This window comes from Ixodes scapularis, unplaced genomic scaffold (genome assembly GCF_016920785.2).
Source record: "Ixodes scapularis isolate PalLabHiFi unplaced genomic scaffold, ASM1692078v2 PGA_scaffold2__306_contigs__length_199485367, whole genome shotgun sequence".
Classification (NCBI taxonomy): domain Eukaryota; kingdom Metazoa; phylum Arthropoda; class Arachnida; order Ixodida; family Ixodidae; genus Ixodes; species Ixodes scapularis.
In genome coordinates this window covers 59710360-59728418 of record NW_024609857.1, presented here as the reverse complement: position 1 = coordinate 59728418, position 18059 = coordinate 59710360, and the positions used below count along the sequence as shown (strand labels likewise).

Genomic DNA, 18059 nt, shown 5'->3' with positions numbered 1-18059 from the left:
TGCGACGTCAGGGGGCACGAGACCTCTGGGGAGGGGGTCACGTGACCACGGGGGTCGCGTGACTTCAGGGGGGTCACGTGGCCTCAGGGTGGTCACGTGCAGGGTTGTAAAAGTTACTTCAAAAATGTACCTAAGATACAGTTACAGTTACTCATACGAAAATGTACCTGGGTGCGTATCTAGCTACTCGCTTAAAAATGTACCTAGGTACAGGTACAGTTTCTTCAAAGGTACTTTTTATTTTCACATCAAGTATTTTTCTCAAATTTGTCGCATTATTATTGGAAGTAAATCCTTTGTATACTCGGATGTACACAAAAACAAGCTTGATAAACGTGCTTTATTGGTGTCAATGGGAGAAATAAGGCAAAACGTTCTCACCAGAGCATTCGTATACTTTGTCTTTTTCACTTGAGTGCTCGATTTGACTTCAGAATCAGGACTTCTTCGAAATGTTCATCCGACATCTACGATTGCAGTTTGGAAGCAATTGTTCCTCCTATGCTAAAAATGCGCTTCTCCGCCACACTGCTTGGAAGCCCTGTGTTGAATTTTAAGAACACGCTTTCCAGCAGCGGCATGTGCTTGAGACAGTTCAGACTTCTTGTCGGAGCAAGTTCGGTGTACTGTAGAAACTCCTGCTCCCATGAAGCAGATGAGGACGATGTTTCGCAGTTAAAGAAGTGCTCACAGTCTTCTTCATCCTCACCACTTTGTTCGCCTGACGACGCTTTTTCTATAGTTGATGTTTGCATAAGTTCGTTCCTTAGATAATCCCAGGCCCGCTTCCATTCCACTTCGTTGTCTATCCATGCAACCTTAAATTTTGGATGGCATACGGCAGATATTATCAAATGTTTTTCTTCCTCCATACCTGCAAACCTCTTATTGATCGCCGCGATTAAGCTCTCGACCACCGGGCGGCAGTACCTGAAGTTCTCCGTCAGCAACGCGAACATTTTTTTGCGAAGTGAAGTCACTGTAGGCAGGAGATATGCCATGAACATGCTGTTTTCGCGCTGGAGAAGAGCTATAGCTTGTGCGAGAGGTGTAAACACCTGAGCATACTCATCAATAAGGTCAATGTCTGACTTCGTGAATCGCGGAATTCTAAAATTCTCGCAAACTTCCTTCAAATTTCCACTTCACAAACTAACTCATTCGCCTTAAAGAGAAATTTGAAGAATTTACGCAGGATCGCACCCACGACCCTTCAATTGCGAGCCAGACATGCTACTGACTGGGCAACGGAGGGTTTGGGAATGGCACTGCGATCCTGCTATCATTACAGTGCCTCGATGTCTGTGTCAGCGTAAAGGCATTATCGCATCGAGTGTTGCTAGCGCGTGCCGAGCAAACACATAAATAAACCTTGCGGGGTAAAATGGCATCAAAGCACTGGCAAAAGCTTCTCGATCGCGCCGGGAGTGTTGTATCAACTAGGTCTAAAACTAGGTCGTTGTGTGACTCAAGAGCTTGAGAAGCGATTGAGAAGGCCATGCGAATGGGGCCCGATAACCCTATCGCGTTCAACTCTTAAAGGCGAAGGTTAATTGTCCTCCCAGTTTTTTTTTCTTCGCAAACATTTTCAGTTTTGTAAAGTGCACAATTCGAGTTCGATTTATTGCGTGGAAACGCTACGTGATGTTAAATTGCTTTACGACTGTAATTGTAATTTATTTTCAGTTATATGTTGTATTGTATTTTCTACGATTTTGACGAAGTGAATAGAAAAGTACCTGTAAAAAGTAACTTCACTTAGTTACAAGTTACTGGAAAATGTACCTAAGATACAGATACAGATACTGAGAAATGAGAGTACCTAGGTTTGTACCTCAGGTACAACAAAAGTACCTAGATACCGATTTACAGTTACTTGTACCTAGGTACTTTACAACCCTGGTCACGTGACCTCAGGGGGTCACGTGGCCTCAGGGGGAGGGGCTCACGTGACCTCGCGTTTACGCCGTCGGCGACGCCGCTCAAGCCGGAAACGGGCCCCTAAGAGCTGCGCTCTAAAACAGGATTAAGAGGAGGCAAGCGACAAGGCAAGGCGATCTCAAGGCAGAGCGGCCAGGCGAGGGACAGTCTGTCCCACGATTCCTCGCGCGCGGGCCGGGGCGCTTGGGGGATTTCGCAAAAGGTCTGTAGCGGTGAGGCGGCAGGTGGAAAACAGACGCGCAACTTTGGCTCCCGTAGGAGCCTATACAGGAACTCTACGCTACTCTAAAGCCCCTTCATGTTTCAGAAGTAGCGCAAGGTGCGCCGATGCATGAGGCACGTGCAACCCTTGAGAAGATCATGGCGGCACAGCGCAGCACTGAGCTAGATTTCAGACGCCATGTTCTTCCCAGAAGTGGAGCGCGGCATGTGTCTCGAGCATTTCCACAACAATGAATGGCGCCACTTTTCCCAGGATAGAGGGCACCGTGATAGAGGGGCTTTATGCTACTCTGCTCCGAGGGAGCTATACAGTGCTCTAGCTGAAACCACTGAAACGGCGAATTCCAATGCCTCAAAGCCCGATGCCTCTGCGACGCCTGGGTTAAGAGCGCCTCCCCGCGGAGAGACGCCGCTTCCTTCTCTTTTTCCGCATATAGAAAGAGCTGGTCCTCCTGCGAAGAGTCTGATACAACAGTGCCATCACCCCACACATCAAGCGACTGTGGGGCATCTCGGCGAGCAAGACTGAAAAACAGAGAGCGGGAAAGAAGCAAAACGCAACCCCAGGACCCCTACAGTCTCACACCTCAACACTGGCCAAGCCCGAGACATGGCCTTATTACAGTATAACCCTCGCAGCAGACCTCCACCACCTCATGTGGAACTGTTCACAATTCGCCCCCGCCAGAGACAAGGCACTCAACTCCCTCCCACTCAACCTGCGGTCTTCTGCTCTGGAGAACCGGACCAGGCCTTCCACGGACCTCCTGAAGACAGAGATAATCCTAGACTCGGTACTTCTCTTCTTGAGGGAGTCCGGCCTGGCCTCGTCTTTTTAGGGGAGCCGTCGCAAGATAAATCCCAGTGCTTGATGCGAGTGCTTGATGTATCAATAAAAGTCTTGCACCACCACCTCTCCGCACGAATGGGACGCTCGTCTCGGAGGCCATTGCTGATAGGGCCACTGGGTTGCGCCAGTTGACAGAGGGCTTTCAAAAAACAAATTAGTCGTTAATTGTTTACACAGTGTTCACAGTGACATCTGACTCTCTGCAGTGCGACTGTTAACCCAGTGCCTGGACGGATCAGTGGTCTTGACGTGCATCACGTAATAAGTTAAAGAGAGGCAGAGGGGACTGAACTGAGCCAGGATCTCTAGGTTCTGGAGCGTGCCCCGCTCTTAGCGGTTTACTTCACCGTCTTTTCCATAAACCAACTTTCTTTCTCTGCCACCCGTTGCCCTGCAATACATAGCTTGCATGTGACGTCATTTGCGGCCATGGTAATTTTATTCGCCGCGAGTAGAGTGAACTAGAATCCCTCTAGCAACGAGCGTTCGGTTCGTCGTGTTCATTTCATACCGCATAAGTGTTCGAAGAAACCAGTAAGTAGAAATAACCGTCAGTACCCAGCAATGGCGACGCTTGCAAGGTATGTATTGCGGGATCATTATTTTTAATCGGCTAATAGGAATAACATATATTCCAGGTAACACCCATACAAAAAAGGTACATCTAAAATATATATTTCAAAAAAAGGCAAGGGGATTGAAGCAGCCGTGCACGTTCTTCGCGCGCCCCACCGAAGCTCGTAGGAGCAGCTCGCGGTTCTTGGAACGGCATTGGTCCCATAGCTGCTGGTGCGAGAGCCGGCCGAGCTTCGCCGTGCCTTCCCCCGCAGCACCAGTGATTTCTCCGGCCCGACACCTGCGCTTGGCCACGGCGGCGGCGACCCGAACGACCGCCAGCCCGCGTCCCCGCTACGCCTGGTCCGAACCCTCGATGGCCAGCGTGACGGAAAAGCGCCTGCTCGTCGGCTTCGACGACCTGGGCATCCCGGACTGGACCCAGGTGGAGTTCCTCACCTTCTCTCGGGAAATCAGGCTCTGTTCGCTGTGCGGCGTCGTGTCCGTCACCACAGCGACCATCTCCTGCGGACACGTCCTCTGCACCTTCTGCTTCCGCGACCACGGCGATGGGACTGTCATCAACTGTCCCGTCGACAAGGTATACGCCAGCATGCCTGCCGCCAGGAGCTAGCTTATCGCGTAGGATTTCGCTCTTTCAGAACGTTTTATAGCATACATCGGCCATATAGTCTTCCGTGTCGCTCAAAACAATGTAACAGTCAAAACTTTTTTTTTGGAGGGGGGGGGGGGGGGGGTTGGCACACATAAATTTGATTACATTTGGGGGGTGGGAACTAAGCCTTACAGCCCCCTCGGCTACGGCCCTGCCTCAAGACACGGGAGTTTCGGAGCTCGTGGGTGGAACTGGCTGGCAAATGTGCGGTGCGGTGCACGTTATGGCGGCAGTTGTCTATCGTTCCAAGAATATCGAAACTGAGTAACGTATCTAAACTGAATCAACGCGGACTGGTCCAAACGCTTTGCGTCTCCCCGCATACAGCACCGTCACAAGCCACTGTATCGAACACGCGCTCCAACCGCGTGGAGAAGGTAAGAAAGCATATGCGTCACTAAAAGAGGCCACCGCGCGGGGCATAGCTTGGACCACGGTGGAAAAAGAGGTGTCTGAACGACGCCACTCGCCACGGAGCAAGTATGTCGAAGATTCGCTCCCATTGCAGACGAACACCGTGAGATATGGCACAGCACGGCAGGAGCTCGAGGGACCGACTTTATACATAGCTTGCATGTGTTGCCATTGCTGGATACTGATGGTAATTTCTACTTACTAGTCTCTTCGAGCTACGACTTCTGCAGTGAGGAACTAACACGGCTAACCCAATGCTCGCGGCGCATAAAATACTCGCATGCACGCGAATGACGCCACATGCAAGTTATGTATTCGCACAAACGTTTTCAAGAGAGCGACGCGCAGGTCCACGCCCGCGCCTGCGTGCAGAAGCCCCTAGGCTCCCGTAGGAGCCCCAACCCGACAGTGCTCCTGCCGGGTTGGGGCACGAAGCCCGAGTGGAATTTCGACCCGTTTCTGGCCTTGTTCAGACGAGTGGCGTCACTAGGGTCAGAGGTACCGCCAGCGGTACCCCGCCGCAAGCCAAGCCCCCCCCCCCCCCCCCCCCCCCCCCCCAACTGCACCCCCTGAGTGCTATATCCGGGGCGGTCCGACCCGATGACCGCCACTGGTTCGCACACCTCTCTTTTTTCATTGTGGATTGGTTAGACCAACACCTCTACTCTATACAGTAATATCATAACCTAAACCCTAGGAGAAATAAAATAACGAACATTTCTCATTGTCTCCATGTTCAGATTATGATGTTCCCTAACCAGATCGGCCTCAGCAATCGATTTTTTTTAAACCTTTTGATGGGATGGAATCTTGTTTTTCGTCTTATCTGTATGCTGTTGCGTCGACATTTGTAAATATGCGTGGTAATATTCTGGTTTTTACTTTCGCTCCTTGCAATCCTCTAGGTGGTGTTGATTGGACACGACTGCAACGTCATTATTTGCCTGGGACTCGGGTTCTCACTAATTGAACACGAGTTTCAGGTGAACGCTGTCGCAGCACTCGTATCTGTGCCCTGCGGTGGCCTCGCTTAGTGACGCAGGAAGATTTATCACTGAGGCTTTCTTACATACTTGGTGTTGGTATCAGCCCGTTTTGATCACTCTGCCACGCCCTCTGCAACGGAGGTGCTGCCACTGGCATGCACGCCGCTTTGTCGGCAGTATTCCGGATGTCGCAGCGGGTTGCGCTGCGAGAACTACGCATACTCGGTATGACAAACACGTGCACAGCTGACTCCTGGGACCTGCGGCAGCGGCCTGTCGAGGCTGAACGCTCGACATATCGGAGAACTCATTGCCCCTTGAAGTGCTTTTTTGAAATGATGAATTGCATTTTAACGGGAACAAACTCAGCTTGCGACCGCATGAGCCGCGTGGCAAAGTAGAATGTACCAGAATAGGCCTCCCGCCAAAAGCTTTCGGAAACTACAACAAAGGAACAGTGGGAGAGAGTACGTAGCTTTTGTAGACCGCTTTCCTGAGATTTCGTTTTACCAATTTTGTTTATAGCTAGCAGTGTGAGAGAAGTCGATTCCGCAAGCACAAGTATGAACGATGCTTTTATTTCACGAACAGAGCACCGCCCTTGCACTCGAAGAGAAGGTCAGACAGTGGCGCCCCAAGTGGCTAACTTTTGAACTAAACGGATGGGAACAGCAAATAAAAATGACTCAGCGCTCGGCTGACGTAACCAAACGCCGCGCCAGCGTTTGGCTAATTGTATCCAGTGGAGGCGAAGGCAACGCCTCTTTCTAGGAAGGCGAGACGGGAGATGAGCGCGGGAAGAAAGGGAGATCGCTAGGAATGTTAGAGAGAAGAGGAAGTTTCTACTTAGCGCTTTTCTCGCACGTGTCCCCTCTTTTTCGTCCTCGTTTTTGCGCGCTTTCTATTTTATCATGAACTGCTACCAACTAGCCAGTGCGGCCAACCTTCGGGATTTTCCCCTAGATCTAGGGATTTCCGTCATCATTTAGGGGCAAAGGGAAATTTGTTAAAATCTAGGGATTGTATTTTTATGGGTGTCAGAGGGCCTCAGAGACGTGTTCCTTCCCTTTTTCCTCCTCGTGCCGGCCGAGTCCAGTGGAAAAAGGCTTCTTTGTATATTGTTGGGACCAGAGATAATTACAACAGCGACTTGGGTGTGGGGAGGGGGGGGACTAAAGGCCAAATTAAGGCCCGCTTCAGACGGAGCAATTTCACCCAGCAACTTGACGTCGCAACACCAGCAACAGGGGCCGCCCGCGTTCACACGCAGCAACCGAATTGCTACAACATCATCATCATCATTCAATTTGACTTTTCTTTAACTATTTAGACGCCCAGATACGCGCTGAAGACGTGTCCTTATATCTTTGAATGGCGTTGAGGATACTAAATCATTTTTTTTTTCTGAAAAGCTGTATTCCCAGAAACGATCAATTTCAAAGCAGGACAAAGTCTTTAGCTGTCATCAACACCACCACAGGGGTGTCACGTGAAAATATCGCGTCCCTGATTGCCTGCTGCCGCTTTAAACGTCTCCGAGTTGTTCGTCCGTTTCGAGCCGGACCCGACCTCAGCAATTCGTGTCGATCTAGGGAAAGCTAGGGAACAACCCGCCAGCAACCTCAAAATTGCTGGAAAAGTTGCCCCGCCTGAAGCGGGCCTAACAAAGTTTAATTATGTACAAAAAGGTTTTAACGAAGCAAATTTAACCTTTAAATGGCCACCCAACTACAGGAATCTATTCTTGAGCTATTCCATAACGATAATCTCAATATTAACGCAAATTAACACTTTTTCTGAAAATCGGGAGCATTTTCCGATAAAAATTGGGGAAGAAACGGCCGCGGAGGTTGGCAACACTGCAACTAGCCCAACCTTCAACCCTGCTAAAGTTTCTATCATACACCCCAGTCTTTTTAGTGGTCGCCCTTTTTTCCCTCGCCTGTACTACAGGTTAAGAAAAGCTTTCGAGGGAAAGGAAGGCTGGGGAGGAGGAAGCAAACGGAATGCTGGAGAGGATATGAGGAAACCTCCACCTCTCTCCAGCGTTCCGTCTGCTTCCTCCTTTCCAGCCTTCCTTTCTCTCAAAAACTTTTATTTAACCTGTAACTAACTATAGTGACACGGAGTATTCGCGACTCCAGCGACCTATAGGGGGCGCCACCACCAAACAAACATGGCGGCCGAGTCCAGGTCGCGTCGGCTCGGCCGCGCCGCCTGAACAGGTGGCGCGTTCAATTTAACAGATTTTCTTTTGTTTAATGCCCAATTTTATAGGTATTTAAACTGAGACGGTTAAGTGTAGCCGGTGCACATAAACTTGCAGAGCATAGTTCTGTTTTCCCGGTGATTTTTGTTCTTTTCATGTCAAACTTTCGTTTCGGAGATTTCGTTCAAAACCGAATCTATGGGCGCTGGAGAGACGGTAATATACTAATCAGTATTGATCATCTAAGGAAAGCGGCAATGACTGCAGAATTCTTCCACCGACAGTAATTTTCAGCCAACTCGCATGCCTCGACCATGCGACTTATCTGTCCGCGAAATCGAGTTTTTGTGCGTATCTGCGTTTAAGAAACAGCTCCAGTCGTCTGCTGGGTGGATAACACAGGCTGCAGGAAAATTACGAAAATTAAGCAAGCGCTTCTTGAGCCAAGGACCATGTTAACCCGCCGGCACCCCGCAGAGCAGCTGATACTCGCATTTCAATTCAGGTTTTAGTAGCAATCGAGAAGTCATTTTGACGAGCGGGTTATGTATTATATTACGTACTATGTCCCACTAAAGCGATATTAGTATATTTTTAGGTTTGAAATATGAGCTTAGTTAACTAGCTATTAGGTGAACTGCTCAATAAAAGTATATTTGACAGACAGAGAGATACTAAGTTAAACTTAGCCAAATGGTTCTAGCCGGTAGTACGGAAACGAATGCGGACAAACTGAAGAGAGTCTTCATTGGAGATTCACGCAGAACCTCTCTGGCGTTGAACTTGACTTCGAATCCTGAACGAATAAAATAAGTATTTTTGTGACCGGTCAACCTGAGCAATGTAGACGTATATTGCTGCTGGCTTAATTCGGCGGGGGTATAATATAAATATTGGAGGCGCGGTAGATCATAATGCCGTGACAGCTTCTAACGTTGCGAGACGCGTCCCCCACCTTCTGAAAACAGATAATTTCCCTCATTCACCATTTGCAGCGAGCAGGTTTTCCTGAATCAAGTAACTGCGAAATCAGCCCAACTCCTTCAAAGTGGTCCAGAGGCTTTTTTGGCGCAAAGCAGCCAAGACGAATAGGCAACGCACCGACCGGCGTGGGTGGCTCAAACTTGAGGCTAATCGAACACAACCAAACTCAAGAAAAGCAGCTATCGAACCTTCCCCTTCTGTAACATTGCAACATTGGTGTTCCCTCCAGTGAAATGCCTCGTCTGTCGTCCTCCCACTATTCTACATCCTTATAAAGAAACCCCTTATCAGTTACCAAGTAGTCGTCACTTTGATAGTGATTCGAGACAGACTAGAAGTCAAAACGTTTTTCCGCGATTCCTCCCCATCCGAGAAATCGAAAGCACGCGACCGTGTGTTGTGGAGTAAACGGGCTTTCAAACACGTGATGGAAGGAAACAATCTACTGAGGCTTCACCACACTAATGAACACTCAGGCAAACTTAAGAAATTTTTGGACCTTCGTCAAATTACACTGTTCGCCATCGCGCCGACAACACTTGTCCGCGAAAGCCGCCAGAGACGCGGAGGGGCGCGGAGCGACCTGGACCGGCTGGTTCCCGGTTTTCCCGCTTGGTGGCGTCCGTTTTGCTGGAGTCGCGAATAGTTGTCTGGTCGCCCGAAGGGGAGGGGGGGGGGGGGGGGGGCTCTTTTGTTACCATTGCGGCCTGCAGAAACAATGCAGCATGCACGGTGTATATGTCCAGCTCAGCACACCAAAGGCGAAGTGGGTCAAGCTCGCATTCTCTGACGACTGCTTTCGGGAGAGATTCGGCACTAATAATAAACTTAACTTCGTTCATTGTTAGTGTTTTTACGTTACACTGTGCCACGCGCCTAATTGATGAAGATGACGTAAACATTATAAAGTGGACATGCCCGCAAGGCCTGTGGGCATGTCCACAGGCTTGTGTTGGGTAAACACCAAGGTGTGGGGACAACAAACGGGTGAGAGCGCCCTCCATAGATCGATCTCTTCGCCCCTGGATATGTCAATACCTTTGTTTAGCTGAAAATTGTGATATGCGTAACTGCATCTGTGGTTCAATGTTTTATTTTGTATTCGTGTTCACGTTTGCAGTTGTTTCCTGGCTTGGCCTTAATTACTTGCTCACACGTTCGGGGTTTTATATTTTTATTAAAATAAAGAAGACAACGCAATACTACTTCACTCGTCTGTTTAGTCATTTTCCCTGGACTTTAGAAGCAAATTTTGACCTTGCTTACTCTTTTTCTCCTTTCCGCATTTTTTGCCTTAAAGGTTCGGACACTGGCTGGAAAGGCCAACTTTGAGCGCAACAACACAGACCTGCTTCTGTCGTTACGAGTGGCCTGTGTGAACCGGCGTAATGGCTGCCGCCTTCTTGACAGCCTACGGGATATGAAGGCGCATCTGAAGCAGTGTGAATTCCAGGCAGTACAATGCCAGATGTGTGGCAAGAAGATCAAGTTGCATGAGGTACCAGGCCATGCCCGTAAAGATTGCTCGCGCATCCACAAGCTTGAAAGTGGCAAGCGTGTCATTGCTCCACCAGTAATTCAACAGGGAGCTTCCCCGGCTACTGATGGTACAGTTAAACTATTAGTGCCAATGCCACAAACACACACAACTCAACAAATGACGGCAGCGTTGATGTTGAACCAAGGCGCGGAGATGCAGGCAGTGGTAACCCCTCACACGGTCCCGCAGATGCTCGTTCAACGACCACTAACGTCTGCTGCAAATCACTCAGACTCGCTACAGCATGGGGAGATTGTCTTGCTTCAGCAGAAAGTGGGCAAGGTGCATGAAGACGTCCGCAGGATGGCATCCAAAATACAAGGACTCAAGGATGAGACAGCCCGAGAATTGGAAAGCTTCAAGAAAGAGATGCAGAAGTTGAAGGGTGACAAGGGGGACTATGGAGCAATTGTGAACGCCCTAACGGGCCTTAGGAGTCAGATGAAGGGGAACATGACTGCAGTGGGAGAGGAGTTCGACAACCTCAAGGAAGGGATGAAGGTGTATGAATCTAGCCTTGAAAATGTTGGGTCACTCAAGGAGAGAGTAGATTCAAAAATAGAGGATGTGGTAAAGGACATTGAATCCCTGAAGCAAACGGTTGAATCCTGCTCAAATCTCAGCAGCACCGTTAATGAGATGAAAACTTCGATTGCTGCCATTCAAGATATGAAGTACGTGTCAGAGTTTGTGAATGATTTTGAGCAGACCCTCGTGGGAGACATCAAAGGGAGTTCGGGCGACAAGAAGAAAGCCTTCACTCAGCAAGTGGAGATGCTGAAGAAGTGTGTAGGGGTTATAGATGAGCTGAAGACAACCGTCAAGCATAAGGACATGGAAACAGTAGTAAATGAACTTAGAGTCATCCGGGAAGATCTTAGTAGATACAATGCACTGCATGAGAAAATGGAAGGCATCACTACAGATTTGAGTGGACTGAAGGAAGTTGTGAAAGAAGCTGGAGACTTTAATAAGAGTGAGCCATCACTCTCTGAAGAATGCCGGCTAGAACTCGAGAAGTCCAAAGCTGAAATTGTGCTCCTCCATGAAAAAATCTGCAATATTGTCAGCGACGTAAATAAGCTGAAGGGCAACTCAGAAGCTACCAAGGAACAAGTACCCTACGAGGAGGTTGTGACAGAAGTATGCAACTTAAAAACCAAGCTTGAGAACTTCGATGCTCTTGAGGATTCTCTTCAGGAGACCAAAGAAGATGCCTTTGCAAGATATACTGCTCTGTCAATAGAATTGAACGAACTGCGTGAAAAGACATTAAAAGCAGAGGAGTACCAGGGCAAGACTGAAGGAACGGAAAAAAAGGTGACAGAACTTGAGGCAGAGCTGTCTAATCTACGCACAACAGGCGACGACATCCACAGACTGCAAGTAAGCCTCCAGACATTGAACAAACGCTTCAATCGGAAGTTAGAAGAGCTACAACTTACGCTGCAGACCTCAATATCCGATAGACTAGAAAATGTTCAGAAACCACATGAACTGGCAGATCTGAAGTTATCTGTGCAAGACATAAAAAAAGAGGTTCAAATGCTGAATGAGCTGAAAGCATCTCTTTCCCTCAAGGACACATCTAGGAAAGAAAATCTCACTGAAATAACTGAGCAAGTCAAGACTCTGAATACCCTTGTGAACTCCTTGAATGAATCATCCATACTGCTGCATGAGAAAATGAAGAACCTTGAGGGACTGCACACTGCCATGGATAACATCAAAGGCAATGCAAAAGAGTACAAGGAACTCAAGAAGAACTTTGCAAAGCTTAGCAAGACAGTTGAGGAAAAGCTTTTGAAGATTGAAGAGGCATAGTTCACAATGCATTTTAGGTGTTTTTCCTTCTCTTTTGTGTACACTGCAACAGAAAGCAAATTTTCTTATTTGACTGTACTCTCAAAAGTCAACTGGGCTATAGCATTTGTGAGGGAATAAAGGCTTTTGCCCTATCACAAGTATGTAAAGCCAATTTGGTTGGTCATGTGGGATTAAACACAATCAAGGTTCCTAGTTTTTAGATAAAATTAATTTTATTTTAAAACAAAATGTCATCCCAAACTAATATACTCGTCTTAAAATTAATCAAAATGGGCTATAGTCGGTTGCAACCTAAGAAAAAACCGGAAATGCCTCTCAGAGGAAAATGTAATCCTACGCCGAGAAACGCCAGCCAATCGTTTTCATGACGTCACGATTCCGTGGACCAATCGCGATCCTTTTGAAAAAAAAAAAAAGCTCAACATGGCTGCTGGCCTTAGCAACGCGACGCTAGTTTCTCGTGACAATTATTCTGCTTTTTTGCACCGTGTTTTACGTGCCCGAGGTTACGCCACGAAATCTTAATGGTATCGGCTTGCGTTTGCAGCAGTTTTTGCGCGACAACGTGAGAATCCAGCGACGCTCTCGCCAACGAAAATTTCGAATCGGGCGCGAGGCTTAGCACTGCTGAGAGCTGGAAGACGGTATGTTAGACAGTATCTTGGACAGAAAATGAATTGGGAAGACGGTATATTGGACATGACTTTCTTTCTTTACTAAACCGCTATTTCGTTGACAAAAACGTATTCTAACTTATTTAAATTTCCTGAATGAATTAAATAAATATTGTAGTAGTTTAAGACACGTTTCCTGGAGGAAGAAAAAACGTTGCTAGCGAACTATTTTCTCGACGGCGGAGGCCCTTCAGATGGGCGCAATGCGCTTGTGGGTGGAGCTAAAAGATTGTTCTCAGGTTGCATCCGACTATAGTAAGACTGAAATATAAAATGTGAATTATGTAAATTAATTTGCATACACTACCTAACATTCACTTAGAATTCTGCAATATTAAGGTGCAACCCCACCGTGCGTGACATTTTGGTGCTTTTTGACGGCTTATAACTTTCTTTGTAGGTATGCTACAATTATAAAGTTAATGTCAAATTAAATAGCTCTTTTTCAACGATACTTTAATGTCTCGATATTACGATTATGTTTAGTATTTAGTTGATTCAGCCTGTTAATAGAACACAAATCTAATATAGAAAGAAATATCGAGTTAAAACGTCCTTTCGTCCACGATATTTTACGTGAGCGTTCGGTTGGATATAATGAATTAAAAAAGTAAGCAATGAACTGTACAGATAATGTCTATCTTAAATAAAGAAATAAGTTTAAAATGGTATTATTTTGTGGTGCTATAAAAATCGAATCACGTCAACTAATCAAAATTACGAGACATTAAATTATGAAGCATCCTTCGATGTTACAATTTCCAGAACTTCCATATTGATATATTACACATTAAGAACGTTATTCGACCTCAAACTTTTCCCCTTCAGTTACGGCAAATTGCAGCTTCTTAATATAAAATGCAGATGGCGACACGCGTTCAAGAATAGCTTGATGTTCATTTCCGGACTTCCTCTTCTGCCTCTGATGAGTGCAGACGTGTTTTTCTCGCCTCGGTTCTTTAGGCCTAACAAGCCCAAGCGAAAGATTCTTGCCCGCGCCAGCGGGGTTCGTCCCGAACCTCAGCAGCCTGGAGGACGCGGAAAATGGAACACCCGGTCACCAAGCCGGCCCAGATAGGGATCCCCAAGCTTTTTCGGGGACAGTTCTGAAGACCCCAGCAGGCACTCTCCGAGTAGGATCGAAGAACCGCGCCATGACAACAACGAGCCCTTACCCGACCGGAAGCAGCGGTCCGGGAAACTCCACCCACCCAATAATAGCGGGACAGGCTGCCACCACCTTCACGATAGTACCACGGCATGAGGCCCAGCTATACCTGGCATTCAAGAACAACCGGCAGGGGATAGAGGAATACCTCACGAACAAGACAGAGATTGAGGCATTCCTCAAAAACAAGAGCGCTTTTGAAGCGTACATGGAAAAGAAAGAAGAAAACGACATGCTGATGCAAACATTGCAACGTTCCCAACATGACCTACCGGGAGATGAGATGCTGACAGAGAGCGGCACAACTCCGGTTAGGCCAGTGCATACGACAACACCAACCTCCGAGAGTAATGAGGGAGCATGGCAAGGAGTGAAATATCCTAACAAAGATCACGATATCAAGATGGATCAATCTCAACCAAGTAAGTCAGCCAAAGGGAAACCCCCAACTCAAACCATTGTGCTAAAACCAACATGCAAGCAGAGCGTACACACTTTTACAGGAAGAGACATATATTCAGCGATAGAGAAAACAGGAATTCGAAACAAAGATGGCTACTCGGTTCACATGAACGAAAAGTCTAACACAGCCATAACTACCAAAAACCCGCTGATCACGAGCAAACTATTGAGCATCGCCCAAATCGAAAAGGGCCAAAAAAGCTATGAGGTCACACCCTATATGGCAATTTCAAGCAATGAAGTACGAGGGGTGATCTATCTCCATGGAAAAGATGTGAATGAGACATCTGAATCGCTCATGGAGGGGCTAGACTGCCACACTCACAATATAATCGCAGCCAGGCCCATTGGTAAATCCGGAAAGACAATTCTCGTCACCTTTGAAGGAAAATTTATCCCGAAGAAAGTCCGTTTTCTTTGCGAAGTGCTCAGTGTGGCAGAGTACAGGCCCCGGCCTTTGGTATGTTTTACATGCCACAAGCTCGGACATAAGTCGGACGTGTGCCCCAGCACCACCAAGAGGTGCGACAAATGTGGACACACACATGGGGACATCGATGACTGTGAACTCGAGCCTAAGTGTAACAACTGCGGTGGCCCACACATCGTATACAAGTAATGATTGCCCAAAGCGGCAGATTCCACCTAGAAGGAAACCGACCAGGAGGCTTCCTCCAAACCGACGCTCCTCAGGGAATGCAACTAAAACGGAGGAATCATGGCCTCCCCTCCAAGGAAACGCATGGAGTACACCTTTCAGGTTTGCCACAGGTACGCCACCGATGGTGTTTGGACGCACCCAAGAGGAAACCCCATCATCTATGAAGCATACGACGGTTTTCCCCGGGAACTTCCCTGGAGACGTCGATTGGATGAAGTTCAACGAAGCCCGAATGACACGCCTAGAGGCGGAGCACAATGCCATGGAAAGTGCCATTCACGACATTAAGAGCATGTTGTCCAACATCATCAACTGATTCAATAGATAATACTCTTCCTCTATCCAATGTAAGTTCTCCAAAGAAACAGAAACAACGCCCTCCCTGGATCTTTCAGTGGAACTGCCGAGGTTTCCGCACCAAGGCAGCCGAATTGAAACTGCGTATAGAGCGTATGAAAGACGATGCGCCCGTTGTTATACTACTGCAAGAGACAGTAGGGACAACGCCCACGATTCCTGGATACTTCACCCTCACCGCACCTTCCATTCCACGATCCAGCAATGAACGCGGTGGCTCTCTGGACACTCCTGGCATGGTCCTCACCCTGGTAAGAAAACACATTCCCCAGTCCCAAATAGACACCTCCTCTCTCAACAATGAGGAAAGAGAAATTGTTGGTGTCCGAATTCGGCTAGGAAATAAGACTTTCCGCATCTACAATGTGTATCTCCGCCCCAATCAGTCAGATTCGATCTGGTGGTTGTGCGTGGATTAATGAAATAATGAATAACACAAAAGAATCAGTCATCCTTGCGGGTGACTTCAACGCACCCCATAACCAATGGGGCTACAAGAAAACCCTTCGTAGGGGGCGCCTCATAGCATCACTCTGCAAGAAGCACAATCTCGAACTTCTCAATGACGCCAACACCCCAACTCGCTTTGGCGCTTCACCACAACAGGATGACACGTCCCCGGATCTGACATGGGCATCCCCGGGCCTCAGAACCAGGTGGAGTGTCTATACGGACACTATAGGGAGCGATCACGTCCCTCTCTGTACCACACTCTACATTGGCTGCAGCCCACGCAAGGAAATACGTTTCATTAAATGGGACACTTTCCGTGAAGCACTCTCTACTCTTAACAACACTGACCTTACCCTGCGCATCCAAGAAGCCATGCGCAAGGCTCAATCTACATATCAGGTCAAGGAAGACTCCCCATATCTGGACCTTCATCTCCTAAACCTGTGGGCGAGCCGACTTCAGGCGCTCCAACAATACCGTAAGAACAAGCGCAGCCAAATCCTCAAAATTAAACTCAACCTCGCTACCGCCAAAGCCAAACGATACACACTGGAGCTCGACAGATGCACGTGGCAGAAACACTGCAATTCATTCAACGAAAGGACAGGGCTCAAGAAGGTCTGGCGAACCTACAAGGGCATGGCCGGGAAAACTAAGAACAAGAACACGGGCAGCAACTTGGCCCTGCATCTGAACATTTCCGAGGATGAGTTGGCAACACTGGCAGCAGAAACATTCTTCCCTCAACCTTCTACTCCATCGCCTTCTGACTGCTACCAGGTCCAAACAGAAAATGTGCATCTTCCCGAAGACTCCCTCTTCACTATGGGGGAACTGGTGTTTACACTGAACACAGCCAAGTGCAATACCGCCCCTGGCCCAGACTGCATAACCATTAATGCTTTCCGGAATCTCCCGGAGGTCGATATGCAGGATCTGCTGGACTGGTTTAATGACGTGTGGCAAACAGGGCTGCTCCCCAACGATTGGAAGCTCTCGACCGTCATACCCATCCCCAAACCGGGCAAGTCGCTTACTAACATCAAAAACCTGCGTCCCATCTCCTTAACATCTAACCTGTGTAAGGTGATGGAGCGCATGGTCCTCACTCGAATCACGTGGATTTTAGAGACTCACAACAAATTGCATCCTATGCAAACAGGATTCCGTCCTAACCTCTCCACGCAAGATAGTCTCGCGTTCATACATCACGACATTATCGCACCCCTTACATCCGGTCCCCGCACGATCGTTGCGGCAGACGTGCAGAAAGCATTCGACACAATTCCTCATCACACCGTAATCCGCGCCGCTGAACGCCTCGGCTTCACCGGTCGCATTCTAAATTTCGTGAAGTCATTCTTAAAAGACCGCCAATTTCAAGTCATGGTAGGCGCCACCTCAGGGCCCATCACACACAATGCAACGGGAGTGCCTCAAGGGGCAGTTCTCTCGCCCACCCTCTTTAATATTTCTATGGCCGAGCTCGCCTTCCGACTTGACGAAGTGGAAGGCCTCGGTTTTACGATATACGCTTACGATATCACTTTCTGGACGGCCGGTACCCCACTAGCTACACAACAGAATACACTTCAACATGCCCTGGACGTGACATCACGGTTCCTCGAGGACAACGGCATGGCCCTGTCCCTCACTAAAACTAATTACATGATTGTAGCCCGCCGCCAAGGGCGGCGTAACAACTACAGCGACCTATTCAAGCTGCATCTTCACGGGATTACACTCGAACAGCAGCCCAGCCTCACCATCCTGGGCCTCACCATTGATCAAAATGGAGGGGCCCAAAGCTGGGTGCGCTCCATTAAAGCCCATTGGAAGCACGGCTTATACATTATCCGTCGTACCACAGGCAAAACCTGGGGTGCTCAGGAAAAGATCCTGCGTCAGTTGATCCGTTCACTCCTTATTTCTAAGGCTGTGTACGGATACAACTATCTCCAACTGACTCGTACACAGGAGCGTACACTTGAAACTCTTAATCGCGCAGCTATGCGGGTCATCACTGGCTTGCCCAAAATCACCCCCGTAGCCCAACTCCACTCGGCAGCACAGTTCAACT

The 18059-nt window shown here is 48.1% G+C and overlaps 2 protein-coding genes across 2 annotated transcripts; one reads left to right on the top strand and one right to left on the bottom strand.

The window, feature by feature from the left end:
- Positions 1 to 467: 467 nt before the first annotated feature.
- Positions 468 to 3434, bottom strand: LOC115320705. The gene is made up of 2 exons (XM_042291403.1): positions 3381 to 3434; positions 468 to 1130 (listed from the first exon to the last, which is right to left on the bottom strand). The coding sequence occupies exons 1-2, from the start codon at positions 3432 to 3434 to the stop codon at positions 468 to 470; spliced, it is 717 nt and encodes a 238-aa protein (XP_042147337.1).
- A 486-nt stretch (positions 3435 to 3920) lies between these two features.
- Positions 3921 to 12201, top strand: LOC8043700 (myosin-1-like). The gene is made up of 2 exons (XM_029987448.4): positions 3921 to 4169; positions 10138 to 12201. The coding sequence occupies exons 1-2, from the start codon at positions 3945 to 3947 to the stop codon at positions 12199 to 12201; spliced, it is 2289 nt and encodes a 762-aa protein (XP_029843308.3). The 5' UTR covers positions 3921 to 3944.
- The last annotated feature ends 5858 nt before the right edge of the window (positions 12202 to 18059 follow it).

Bases quoted from the DNA above. Each gene is read 5' to 3' on its own strand.
- LOC8043700 (XM_029987448.4), top strand. From the start codon at position 3,945: ATGGCCAGCGTGACGGAAAAGCGCCTGCTCGTCGGCTTCGACGACCTG. The intron at 4,170-10,137 runs GTATACGCCAGC...TTTGCCTTAAAG, and splicing joins TCAACTGTCCCGTCGACAAG to GTTCGGACACTGGCTGGAAA.
- LOC115320705 (XM_042291403.1), bottom strand. From the start codon at position 3,434: ATGACGTCACATGCAAGCTATGTATTGCAGGGCAACGGGTGGCAGAGA. The intron at 1,131-3,380 runs GTTGGTTTATGG...GGAAATTTGAAG, and splicing joins ACGGGTGGCAGAGAAAGAAA to GAAGTTTGCGAGAATTTTAG.